This window comes from Vipera ursinii, assembly GCF_947247035.1.
Source record: "Vipera ursinii genome assembly, chromosome: 3".
NCBI lineage: Eukaryota > Metazoa > Chordata > Lepidosauria > Squamata > Viperidae > Vipera > Vipera ursinii.
In genome coordinates, this window is record NC_139516.1 from 62993670 (window position 1) to 63007940 (window position 14271).

A 14271-nucleotide genomic window follows, 5' to 3' on the forward strand; every position below is an offset into this window, starting at 1 on the left:
CATAGAGAAAGGTTTTCCATGGACCAAAAGGGGTGTGGTTTTGAATACTGCCTGCATCCTGAGGATGGAGCTTTGTTTATGTGGCCCGCTTGGTGGGATGCTGTGGACCAATGCCGGTCCACGGACCAGGGGTTGGGGACCCCTGCTGTAGCTCACTCAGTTTTAGATAGATTTCAAATCCTAGGATATAGGCTAAGGAAAACAGCTTAAAGGTTGTTTTTAACATAAGGCAATGTGGATGATGATGGAAAATGTCAACATATCTTCCTCTCCTTCATCTATTCTAGATGAAATTTACTATGGTTGTGCAGTGCTTATGATTCCAAGGCAAAAAGATGATTTGAAGTCTCCCAGAGGCATCAGTCTGCACCTCCTTAAAGCAGCCAGGATCATGTAGTTGCCCTCTGAGTCTATTTTTGCCTTTGAATCCAAAGCACTGTGCAGCCCTAAAGTTTACTATTTAAGAGTCATTTGGCAAAAACAAATTGAAAGCCCTGGATCAGCTACTATCAGATGAGGTTTCAAGGTATTTTACACAATTGAAGTCCACTTAACATTTTTCTTCAACTGACTTAAATTTGTTGCAGATTTGGTTTCATCTTAGCATGCAGCGTAAGAATATTTTCAAACACATATGCAGTGTTGGATTTCATAGGGTAGGAAGTGTCAGGCAGGCTGACAGAAATAATGGGACAAACTGACAGATGGAAGCAACAAGTACAATGTAAAAATGATGAATGCATTTGTCTTATTCCTTATAATTGGGAAAATGCTCCATTTGCTAGGAATTGTAGGGAGATAGGACACAAAAACTGTGCTTACAATATTACTGAAAAGCATTGACAGTGTTATATAATCCTAGTAATATATTGCTGCAGGGAGATAACCTAGAGTATTTTTATATGCTTAAGATTTTGATTAAACAATCATCAATGGAAAGTCTAAACAGAACAAATTATATTAAACAGGCATTAAACACAAGGATATTAGCGTGTTCCATGGATCGATATTAGAAAAAAAGGTAGTAGTTTCAGCACTAGACAGTGTTTATTAGATGTTTTGCCAAGCCACAACCATATTACCAGCATTATCTAGCAATGCTGGGTTCAGTCATGTTTCCGGTAGCATTCTAAAATTCTAAACACAATGGATGAAATTAGGCTGATACTATCAATTACAAGCATAGATCACAAGTCATATCCAACCATCAGTTACTTCTTGAATTTCACTTTTTAAAGTCTGGTTTGTCAACTAATCACACTGCAAACATTATACAGCTAGTCCTCAACTTACAACAGTTCATTTAGTGACTGTTCCAAGTTACAGCAGCACTGAACAAAGTGACTTATGACCGTTTTTCACACTTACAACGGTTGTAGGATCCCCTTGGTCACATGATCAAAATTCAGAAGCTTGGTAACTGATTCATATTTGTGACAGTCGCAGTGTCCCATGGTCATATGATCACCTTTTATGATCTTCTGACAAGCAAAGTCAACGGGGAAGTCAGATTCACTTAAAAACTATGTTATCAACTTAACAACTGCAATGATTCACTTAACAACTGTGGCAAGAAACAAATGTTTCAGCAACATAAATTTTGGACTCAACTGTGGTTGTAACTACTGTAAACCTGTAGTCTGAATTAAACTTGAAGAAATGGTGACATTCTCTTCTTTTAATATAACTATGGTCTATAATGACAAATTTCTGTTGACCAGAAGCCCAATTAATTTGCAGAAACCAAAGCAGTCTCTTTCAGCTTGCAATGGGGGCATTCTTGAGAAACCTACCATAACAACTTGGGCTTCCTTATCCAACAGTCACTTGCTTTGAAGGATTTGAATACTGTGATAAGTAAGGAAACTATTATTAAGTGTACAACTTGTTTGCACTATGAAAGACAAGGCATAACCACTTCGACTGCTAAAGCAAGCACAAGCGCGCGAGAGAGAGAGAAAGAGGGAGGGGGGGAAGAGGGAGAGAGATATAAATTTATATGGAACCTGTGATGCCAAAAGCAGGCAAACTAATGATGAGATCAGCAAACTGATATATATTCACTATTCAATTACTGAGAAAATGGCAAAACTACAGAACCTAGGGCAGGTTTCAGGAATAAAAGGAATTATTTCAGTCACCTGCTGCTTTATATCACAATAGCATCTCTTTCATGTTCTGTGGCATATAATCCTGTGTTGTTCTGGGAATCTTCTCTGAAACAGAGTTGTAAGGAGTTCATGTTTCATAAGGGAATACTATGATCTCCTGAATACAGACATCTGTCATTTCCTCATTATGGATTTTTGAAAAAGCTCCTGAAAAGATCTAAGCCGTGTCTTCTCTTCCTCCTTTTGTTTGCTCCAACCCCAATTATCTTTGCATCATAATTGTCGTCAATGACAGAATAAAACCAGCTTGTTAATAGTAAGCACCATGTGGATTCCTAACAAGGTCAAGATGGTTAACATATATAATAAAATTAAAAACAGCAAAGCTTCCATGACTGAATTGAAATCATTGCTGTCTCATGCTGGGACTGTAAAAACTGGGATTAGACAGCATTCCAAATAAAAGCTGAAATTTTGAAGGGCTTTTGTCCGCTACTGTTCAAATTTTCAAAGAAGCAAAATATTTCAAGGTTTGGTTAAAAAAAAAAGGCTTAGTGTTTATCAATCACTCTCAGCAAAAGAAGGTTATCTGTCAGTGGACAGACAGGAGGCCATTTACCTCACAGTCTTCAGCATGGCCACAAAAACTGTTCTAAAGAGAGGAGGGAATCCTCCAAATTAGATTTGGAGGCCACGAGCTATAGAATATGAAGGCCATATCTTATTTATAAGTGTGTTTCCTCAAACATGATAAATACTGGAAGTATATTTTTTTATTTGTAGCCAATTTCTTCTTCAGTAGAAATTAACTATCTACTGAGGAAGCAACTTAACTGAAAACTTGATAAAATGTTATTTTACAACACTAGATTTAAAAGGGATGTTTCAATTTCTTAAACAAAATAGACCTGGAAATAAATCTGCCACTGATATAATCAGATTAAAACGATCAAATCAGTTAGTCAATATTCACAAAAATGTTGAAGTTTATAGTTCTTTGTTTTTTATCAATAAAATGCTCTTTCTGTAGATGTGTGTGACCATCTTGCAGATTTTGACCCCCTGCTCCACAATTACTACTTTATATACAGAATCGAGTAATAGGCAAAATAATTGGGGTTCTCTACACAAAAATAGGATTTTATGGTACAGTAATTTGAAGTGCACTTATTCTGCTGAGTAATTATAAAGAGATAGTTATACTCAAACAACATAAACAAACCTTGCCAATTCTGATTTCCAAAAGTACATCTGCCATTATCTCCCAAGGAAAGATATTTTTTAGCTTGGAAATATCTACTTTCTGGTACTTGAAACGAAGCCTCTGATCCATTTTAAACTCAAGTAGATGATTTATTTTAACCTGGATTACAAATGTAATTTCTTTCTCCTTATCCACCAGAGTGCATGGAAAAGTTTGGAGACCAATTTGAATACACAGAAATTGTGGTCTGTAAAAGCAGTACTCAACTCTGGAGAAAAATGCGACAGATATTCTAACTCCCCTCATAAAGTTCAAGAGACCCAACATATATTATACTACAAAAAGTTGTCAATGTTGAAAGAGAGAGATTTTTATGTCTGATTAAATTATTATCTTAGACAGTGATTAGCCAATATTAATTTGGCTTTAGGAAACCACACCAATGCCGGAAATTAATTAACTTGAGATACCATGGCATTGCTCAGATACAGGAAGGACCATTGCTAAACCACAGCAGAACTGTTTTCCAGAATTAAAGCCCTAAATTTGTTTATATAAATCAAAAGAAATGGCAATGTGCCACAATTTATTTAACCATGGTTCACGGAATATGTCAAAATGACTGCCTTCACAAAACACAATAACCCAAAACCAAATATGGTTTAGTTGCTACCTGATACCCATTTGCCCTGAGCAGAGGTTTGGACTTGTAAAGACCTCCAAGATCCCTTCAAGCTGTATGATTCTATAATTCTATGATAATAGAGAAGATTGTCCTAAGAGAACAGATATAGTCCTTTGCCAAATAAAATTTCCTGATGGAGCATCCCTTATCATGGCACCTCTAGTTCAAAATTCCTAATTAAAGTAGGTGGGTTACTACATTAATTAGGAATTTTGAATTAGAAGTGCCATGAGAAGGGATGCTCCATCAGGAATTTTTATTTGACAAAGGACTAAATGTGTTCTCTTCAAAGTGCATGAGATTGTTCTTGAATAACTACTCATTCAGTGACTGTTCAAAGTTACAAGGGTGCTGAACAAGGGGAACCTATGACTACCATATGATTGCAATTTGGGTGCTCAACAACTGGCTCATAATTATGACAGCTGCAGCATCCCACAGTCATCATTTGCAACCTTCACTGTTGGCTTCCAACAGACAATGTCAATGGAGAAGCTAGCAGGAGGTTGCAAACGGTGCTCGTGTGACCATAGGATATTGCAACTGCATGGAATTCACATAACCACCACAAGTGAGATTGCCACAGCTGCCATCATGTTGGCAAAATCACATGAAGTTCTGCTTTACAATCACATTGTTGAACAACAGAGTTGCAGGTCCCACAGTTAAGCAAGGACTGCTTTCCTTTTGGACTATAGCTAGAGGACTAAACAGTTCTCTTTAGGTATTTTCTTTTCGGACTGTAGCTAAATCATCAATGTTTTTCTGTTAAATTATGACACAGGAGGTGCACTTGAGTATAAAGTGTCACTGGAACAAACTGAAAAGCTGGTGAAGGGACGATATGCAAATATGGAACCATATTCAGTGGGGGACGGATACAACATGAAAAATGCTTGTGTGTGTAGCATAAACAAAACTGAAAACAATACCTGGTATCTGCGCAAGACATGTTCAGCTGACTAACTTGGAGGAGTCTTTCACACGGCAACAGGTGTTCTCGGGCAAGTGAGTTTCCTGAGTGGGAAAGCAGGTTCTGTCTACACACAGGCCCCAAACTATTTGTCATCTCCATGTCCACCACGTTATTCTCAGAGATCAAATTATAATGGCTGTAACCACCATTCACTGTTAAAAGAAGGAGAAGTGAAAGAGAAAAGTAAGTATGAACTCTTCACTAAAAGAGCTGAAGTATCTCTCATTCTTCCCCTCCACCATTTTCCACCTGCTTTTGACACCCGGTTTCATGAAATCAGGAGAAAAAAACAAAAGATCCAGATTAATCATGATTCAGTTCCAAAAGAACGATCTACCCTGATTGATTATTATTGATTTTCCCAGATAGTATTACAGTTTTTAGCAGGATTCTTTCCGAAAGGAATGAGGACCAATGTTTTCTGTTTGTTTTTTTTATTTTGAACCCTGCTTTTTTTCCAGACATCTAACAGTAAAAATTAAAACCAGAGACATCTCATAAAAACAATCCAAATCAAGTATCAATTAATGCAAAATAAAAAGGCCTACTGAAATAGAAAACCTTGATTCCTTTCCTAAATTAGTAAGAAGAAAGATTGAAAGAAATTCCCTATGTCTAAAACTCTCTGTCCTTTGGGCCCAACAAACCAACCTCAGAAAGTGAAAGCATCTTCACTATCTCTATGGTTCTTGCAGAAGATTGAAAGCTCAAATCCAGGAAAGCATTTTAAATAAAGTATTTCATGCGCTCGTGACTTCTCATATAGACTACTGCAATGCTCTGTACATGGGGCTGCCCTTGAGGACCACTCAGAGGTTCCAGCTGGTGCAGAATGTGGCCATGCGAGTTGTGTTGGGGGTCTCCCGATACTCCCATGTAACACCTCTACTCCGCGAGCTGCATTGACTTCCAGTTGCCCTCTGGATGAGATTCAAGGTGCTGGTGATGACCTATAAAGCCCTAAATGGCATGGGTCCGGATTACTTACAGGAGCACCTGCTGCCGGCATCAACTTCCCTTCGTCCAGTGCGCTCCCACAGAGAGGGCCTCCTCAGGGTGCCGTCGGTCAGAGAGTGTCAGCTGGCAGCCCCCAGGGGGAGGGCGTTCTCTGTGGGCGCGCCAGCCCTTTGGAATCAATTACCGGTTGAACTCCAGATGGCTCCTGACCTTCGCTCTTTCCGCCGTGACCTGAAAACTCACCTATTTGAACAAGCCGGCCTGGTCTAATGGGTTTGGGGTATTTTAATTTGTAATTTTTAATTAATTATTTATTGTAATGGGCTAGTCTATTTAATCTCATTTTTAACTTTTGTATATTGTACTTTTATTGCATTTTATTCCCCTGTACACCGCCCTGAGTCCCTCGGGAGAAGGGTGGTATAGAAATTAAATAAATAAATAAATAAATAAATAAATTTCACTTGCTGCCCGATGTACTCTGCACAGGATCTAAAGATGACGATAATTTTAGAATCTGACAACTATCTCTCTTTATTAGTAGCTAATATTTATTTGGCTTTTTTTGTTGTTAAATTTACTTCCCGCCAATCTTACTACTCTAGGCAGCTTTCCATAATAAAAAGGAAGAAAAATGAAATCAATGTCAACAGAAGTAAAATAATAGAAAATAAAAATAAAATATTGTCTTCTCACCTACACGTTAGTTTATTAGGCTCTAATAATGAAAAAACTGACCAAGAAGACAAATCATATTTTTAAAAAGTATTTCAATATATTTAGTTTATACCAATATTAATTAGAAAAAAACTAATTAAGAAAAAAAGAAAGTCAACTTAAAATACTTTCTGACTTAAACAAGAATTTTATTTGTTTCCAGGTTAATAATAATAAGTTTCTTAATCACAGCTACAAATGACATGGCGAATTGTATAGCTTTGGAGCTAAGTTCTTTTTTTTAAAGTTTCAAGAGAGCAGCTTTTAAATTATATACTAACTAAAGCGTACTAACACATAAATTAATATTTATTATAGGCATAGACTAGCACAATAACAGACAGAAAGGAATTCTATTCAATATCTGATTCTGTTTGAAGAAAATCATAGTAATTTCCAATTTTATATTAATGTTAGATTTTATACATTAGCAAAATCAAATAGTTTTTTTTCAATATCCATCTATATAGAATTTATGTTTGTATGTTGTAGACTAATTCTATTCTATTGGAGTAACCAGAGTAATTTACTTTTTTTTGCTTAAATAACTTCAAATAAAAACTAACACAAACTAATAATTAAAATAAAAGAAAGAATAAAGAATGAAAAGTAAAGCCAAAAGTGCAGAAACAAAAAGAAATACAAGGAAATAATAATAATGATAATGATAATAATAATAATTTAATTTCTATACCGCCCTTCTCCCAAAGGACTCAGGGCGGTGTACAGGGCAATAAGTACAATAAAAATACAATGTACAAAAGTTAAGAAAGAATTAAATAATGTAGCCCAATTACAGTAAAAATTAATAAAATTAATATTAAAATACCCCAAACCCATCAGACCAGGCCGGCTTGTTCAAATAAGTAAGTTTTTAGGTCACGGCGGAAGAAGCGAAGGTCAGGAGCCATCCGGAGCTCAACCGGTAAACGGTTCCAAAGGTCTGCCGCGCCCACAGAGAACTCCCTCCCCCTGGGGGTCGCCAGTCGACACTCTTTGACCAACGGCACCCTGAGGAGGCCCTCTCTGTGGGAGCGCACTGGACAAAGGGAAGTTGATGCCGGCAGCAGGTGCTCCCATAAGTAATCCGGACCCATGCCATTTAGGGCTTTATAGGTCATTACCAGCACCTTGAATCTCACCCGGAGGGCAACCGGAAGCCAATGCAGCTCGCAGAGTAGAGGTGTTACATGGGAGTATCGGGAAAACCCCACCACCACTCACGCGGCCGCATTCTGCACCAGCTGAAGCCTCCGAGTAGTCCTCAAGGGCAGCCCCATGTAGAGAGCATTGCAGTAGTGTAAACGAGAGGTCACGAGCGCATGAGTGACTGTACGCAAGGCATCCCAGTCCAGATAGGGCCACAACTGGCACCCCAGGTGAACCTGGGCAAAGGCCCCCCTAGTCACAGCTCCTATATGATCTTCCAAGAAGAGCTGTGAATCTAGGAGGACACCCAAGTTGCGAGCCCTATCTACGGGGGGGGGGGTAATACCTCACCCCCCATGATTAGAGGTAGAATAATCTGAATTTCCTGAGATGCTGGCACGCACAACCACTGTCTTTTCGGGATTGAGCCGAAGCCTGTTCCTCCCCATCCAGACCCGAACCGCCTCCAGGCAACGGGACATCACATCGAAGGCATCACTGGGGTGGTTTTGGGTAGAGATGAAAAGCTGGGTATCATCAGCATATTGATGATACCCAACGCCAAAACCACGAATGATCTCACCCAGCGGCTTCATATAGATGTTGAACAGGAGAGGCGAGAGGACCGACCCCTGAAGAACTCCACAAATGAGAGGCCTCGAGGCTGACCTCTGCCCTCCTGCCAACACCGACTGCGAACGTCCCAGGAGGTAGGAGAACCACCGTAAAACGGTGCCTCACACTCCCAACCCCCTGAGACGCCGCAGTAAGATACCATGGTTGATGGTATCGAAAGCCGCTGAGAGGTCTAATAGGACTAGGACAGAGGAACAACCCCTGTCCCGAGCCCTCCAGAGATCATTCACCAGCGCGACCAATGCCGTCTCCATGCTGTGCCCGGGCCTGAAGCCCGATTGGTACGGGTCCAGATAATCAGCTTCCTCCAGGAACAAAGGGAGCTGATGCGCCACCACACTCTCAACAACCTTCTGATTTTCTTTTACAGTAGACATTACCATAACTTTCATTTTTCTATTGTCTACTATTTCTTACAATCAACAAATTCACTTCATAATTTTATTTTTTTTCTGTTTCATGCAAAAAATCTAAAAGGGTTTCCAAGGAACCTTAAAGTCAATCAATGTCTTTTCTCTAATCAAAACTGTCAATACTGCTATCTCAGTCAGCTCCTTCAACCCAATATTCATTCTTCCATTGTGGACAGTGTCACATCTTTCCATCGTTGTGCCCTGTTGTTATATACAAAAAGAAGGTTTTGTGAGTTTTTTTTCCAACTGTTTTCCCAGCAGTCCCAAAAGGAATATCTCTGGTGTCAACTGTATACTGTATTAATCTTTAAGATCTTCTAAGTTAATATACGTATTTGAATCCAAAGTTTTAGCTGTTCTATTTGTCCATTAGGAATGATAATGTTCCAGCTTGTTGTTCACATTTCCAATATACATGTTGGCTAAGATGTATAAAGGTACTTCATGTGAATAGATCATCTCCTTCCTGTGAATGTAAGATATTCACAAACTACTGAAAGATTACTGTGGCTTTGCATTTTCAGTCCCATTATTGATTTTGAAATCTGATTTTATCACTGCTAATATACTATAGCTTCCTAGGGATGTAGTGTCTAATTTTTGATTAAATCAAATCAGCTTTGAACCAAAGTTATATCACCTGTTCCTATGAGCAAGACTGCTGCAGAATGACTGCAACCATTAGCTTCATCGTGTAATTTTAATTCAAGAAAGTAAAACACTGTTGGCACTACTGGCAACTAAGAATATAACAAAGTTATTGAATAAATAGTTACAACTAGCCAGCTTTCACATTTAAAGGAAAGGTACTAACAATCTCTCATGCAAAAAAATTGAGTCTGGATAAATAAATCCAATCATCTCACAACAGGTTAAATGCAGGGGACTTTCAGATTCCTAAAATATGTTCTCAGTGCTGCAGTGCAGATTACTGTCATCAGCTCTGCCCTCTGACTGGTATTCTTCCACTTACAATTATTTCTCTCTGCTGTGATGAAGTGAAGCCATTTACCTTCTGATTCCTTATTTGTAGAAACAGTTCTTTCTATTCCTGGGTCTGTCTTCAAATTAAAATGGCTAATGGGGGTGTTTCAACATAGTTTTCAACTTATGACCAGTCACTTAACAACCAGTCAAAGTTATGATAGACTTTCCTGGGGGATACTTATGATCCAGATTCAAAGTTCATGGGGGTCAAATGACCATATTTCAATGCAGTCAGCAACTACAAGCATTTACAATCATTTTTTTTTAATTCCATTTATATCCCGCCCTTCTCCGAAGACTCAGGGCGGCTTACAAGCTTAGCAGTAGCCTTCATTCTATGTATATGCCTGCTTATTAGGGCTTTCACACACCCCCTAAGCGGCATTATTACAAAGTCAGCTTAATTGCCCCCAACAATCTGGGTCCTCATTTTACCTACCTCAGAAGGATGGAAGGCTAAGTCAACCTTGAGCCTGGTGGGATGCGAACCTGCAGTAATTGCAGGCAGCTGGTGTTACTTTAAGGAGGCATTAGCCCACTGCTCCACCAAGGCTCTATTTGCAGTGCCTCACAGTTATGTGACCACATACTTAATGAAAAGAAGGACATGGGGTGACCTAATAGCAGTGTTCCAATATCTCAGGGGCTGTGAAAAAGAAGAGGAAGTCAAGCTATCCTCCAAGCACCTGGAAGGCAGGACAAAAAGCAATGGATGGAAACTAATCAAGGAGAGAAGCAACTGAGAAACTAAGAAGTTTCCAGACAGTGAGAACAATTAATCAGTGGAACAACTTCCCTCCAGAGGTTGTGAATGCTCCAACAATGGATGTTTTTAAGAGATTGGACAACCATTTGTCTGAAATGGTATAGGATTTCCTGCCTGAGCAGTGGGTTGGACTCGAAGACCTCCAAGGTCCCTTCCAATTTTCTTATTCTGTAGTTTTGCTGAAAACCAGCTTTACTTAACAGCCACTGCATTTGCTTAGTAGACACCATAAAAAAAGTCTGTAAAATCAGGTCATCACATGGATGACCCGACTGATGACCATCACGACATATGATTAGAAAGGGCAGGTTTCGTTGCAACTGTAATTCAAGGACTATCTATATTTTTTTCTAAATATATGTAGCATATTAAGTGAAATTGTTTATTATTATTATTTTTAGACAATAATTTCTTTGTTGTACATATAAATGTAATACTTGAAATGGATACTCAAACTCAAAATTCATTGTACTGTATTAAATTTAAAACCAATTACACATGCTCAAAGTCTACCCAGTTCCCTAATTATATAACAAATAAATTAGCATGATTTTAACAATATTACAAAATGGATTATACCCTGGGTTTAAGACCCTCAATTTTGCCAAGATTAAATGAAAACAGCTATCCAATACATGTGCCAAAGTACCAAAAAAAAAATTCACCAATGGAACTTTACAGTGAAATTGCAAAGGCTGGATGGAAAGGGCAACCAACTGAAGCAGAGTTTGTATTTTAGGAATTTACCCAATTAGGAACAATGAACAAATAGTGGTAATGACACTTAAAACTAATGACTCACATTCCAAGCAAAGATGGGTTTGAAATATTAGCCTAACACACTGAACTAACCCTAGAGACTTTGTGGCTTTTGTGACATCTGCCAAACTAAGTCATTTGCTTACTCTTACTATTTTGAGACATCATACACAATGCACCTACATGTCTAAAGATAACTACTTTTTAACTTGCAGCTACTAGTCAGGCATCCTTTTAGAACAAGGCATTACATGAGTCTAATTTGAAATAAATCAAATCATCCATCAGAGCAATCAGCACCTGTCTTGCTCTTACATTTCCAGTTTGTCTTTTCACAACAGACAAGTACCTATTTATTAGTCTAAGAGAAATGAAATTTTCCTTTCTTAAAAAAGAGTCTTTTGCAGTAAGATTGTTTATAAACCATTCAGATAGTGCATTCCTGGCTAGTCAGGATAGGTGAATAGCTACTTTGGGGTGAAGTCATAAATTATATGCACCACAGAGCTGGATACACACACAGCCTTTCCACATGATGTCAAAATAAAAACTGGTGAAATGACATAAGGCATTTCTTTTATGGGAGGCAACAGTTCTGAATAAAATGCTAAATTTAAATAACAGCGATGATAAATACAAATTTGAGTAACAACCATTTTTTGAGTTTATGATATAAAAAGGAGTAAATGAGATGGCAATATTTTGATGAAGAATGAGTCTTTGTATAGAACACAGGTCTGCAACCCGTGGCTCCGGAGCCGCATGCAGCTCTTTCAGCCATCTCCCGCGGCTCCCAGTCCTCTGCCATGTGCAGTCCAAAAAAAAAAGGCGGGACTAAAAAATTTCAACCAATCAATTCAAATATGCAGGGTAGGTGCATATTTCGCCTTGGCTCCACTCTTCAATCAAACCCTGTTCTGCGCATGTGTGCATGTACGTGCATGCGCACACATTTTTTTGCAGCTCCCTTTCCTTTTGTGAGGGAACCGGTTCCGAGTGGCTCTTTCACTATTTCAGGTTGCTGACCCCTGGTACAGAATTTGGTGGAAGAAGGGGAAAAGGAATTCCAAAATGAAATGTTTTCAACATGGACATCAAACACCATTTTTATAGATGCAACTACTCTGTAAGTGCGGTGATCTCTGTCTGCCATTAATCTTGTCTCACTGTCAATGAAATCATGTGTCTGTGCATTAATTAATGATTTTCCGTAAGGGATTCATGGCAAACTAAGAATTTCTGAAGGAGAGGAGACAGCATTGTGGTAAGATCAAGAATATGGTGAATGGCGATATGATGAATACTGGGATGAAATCTACCCAGAATAATTTTGAGAGAAGGTGATACGTTACTAAAATTGTTTATGCTTATTGTTATGAATAGCATTTCTTTGTATATTTTTATTTACTGTATTCTCATTTATTTCTATTCATTTTTCTGCAGTCTAAACTTTTTTTAGTTTAATTTGTATTAGTTTTTACTATGTTAACTAAAAAATTTTTAGTAACTATTATTTATGTGTGTGTTAATTAATTTTCTGCTATTCAAGATTTTAAATTAAGCATCACTGATTACCGTCTAATAATTCAGAAGAAAATTAAATAAGTTGTTCAGTATCAGTCTGTAAAACCCTGCACAAAATTGTTTTATTAGTTTGTTAATTTTTCAAAACGCAGGGATTTGCATATATCATGCTGTAACTACAATGTCATTTAGTCAACAAAACACCCAACATATTCTAAAATACGTTCCTTTACCCCATGCAACATGCCCTTCCTCAACTTAAATTGGCACTTCTATCTAGAAAGATGAACAATAAACCTTAAAATAAAAATAAGAAATTGATAATCTTCAGCATTTCCAAACTTTTAAGCTTGAACATACAGTACCAAAGTCACTTAAACTTTCTTTCTTTCTTGAACACCAAGATGGCAAACGTATGGCTCCCCCAGTAAACTCCCAGTATACATCATCACTGATCATGCTGGCTGAGGTCATCTGGACATGTAGTCCCTCTATCTGGAGTACCATAAATACTTTCACAAGCTTCGAGTGCTCAGAAAAGCTGCTACTGTGGCTATAGAGCAGGGGTGTCAAACTCAATTTCATTGAGGGCTGCATCAGCATTGTGGTTGCCCTCAGGGGGCCGGGTGGGTATGACCTGGGTGGGTGTGGCCTACTGGGTGGGCGTGGCTATAGTGCATATGGCCCACTGGGTGGGCGTGGCCAGCTCTACATCGTTCGCATCAAGGGTGCCTATGGGGGCCCGGGCAGGAGCGGGACAGATCTGAGGGTCTCTGGCAGGAGGAGGGTCTCTGGGCCAGGGCCAAGGCAGTGAGGGCCGTTCCCTCACTGTTTCCAGGATGACTTCGCGGGCCACATGAAACCACTTCGCGGGCCGAATCCGGCCCCCGGGCCTTGTGTTTGACATGTCTGCTATAGAGTGAAGGAACGATTGATAGAATTATATGGGATATACCTGTATAGCAACAGAGAATAATCTGGTCACCCAGAGTTTATTTTATTGAACAAAGTGAGACAGTCTCCTTAAACATCAGATTTCTGAAAGAGTGTATCATTTAGCTGTACATTGTTTAATTTATTGCACTTCTGTATGGCTAGAAAATTCCATCCTTGGCTGCCAGAATAACTTGGCTAATATTGCATGCAATGAACACCGAACTGGGTGTGCATGTCTATCAGAGTGCAGAATGCAGTTTCAAGAACTGCTTCAAGAACTGATACAATATGCAATAGTGCCGAATATATGTAGCTCGGGGGTAGGATAAGGATGAAGGTTCGTTCTCCGAGTTTGTAGGTTGGTTTCCAAATGTTTTGTTACCAGCACAGGTAACTTCTAGGTAACTGATACAATATCTTTAGCCAACTACCCATATCATTGGTAAACATT

The 14271-nt window shown here is 38.7% G+C and overlaps 1 protein-coding gene across 1 annotated transcript in view; it reads right to left on the bottom strand.

Moving 5' to 3' along the window:
• Positions 1 to 14271, bottom strand: part of GLIS1 (GLIS family zinc finger 1) — a gene marked incomplete at its 5' end in the record, with an annotated part of 249980 nt that overhangs the window by 144968 nt on the left and 90741 nt on the right. Inside the window, one exon of the mRNA XM_083359025.1 lies at positions 4933 to 5128. Within this exon, the coding sequence (XP_083215151.1) occupies positions 4933 to 5128 (196 nt within the window). The remainder of the gene's footprint in view (positions 1 to 4932; positions 5129 to 14271) is intronic.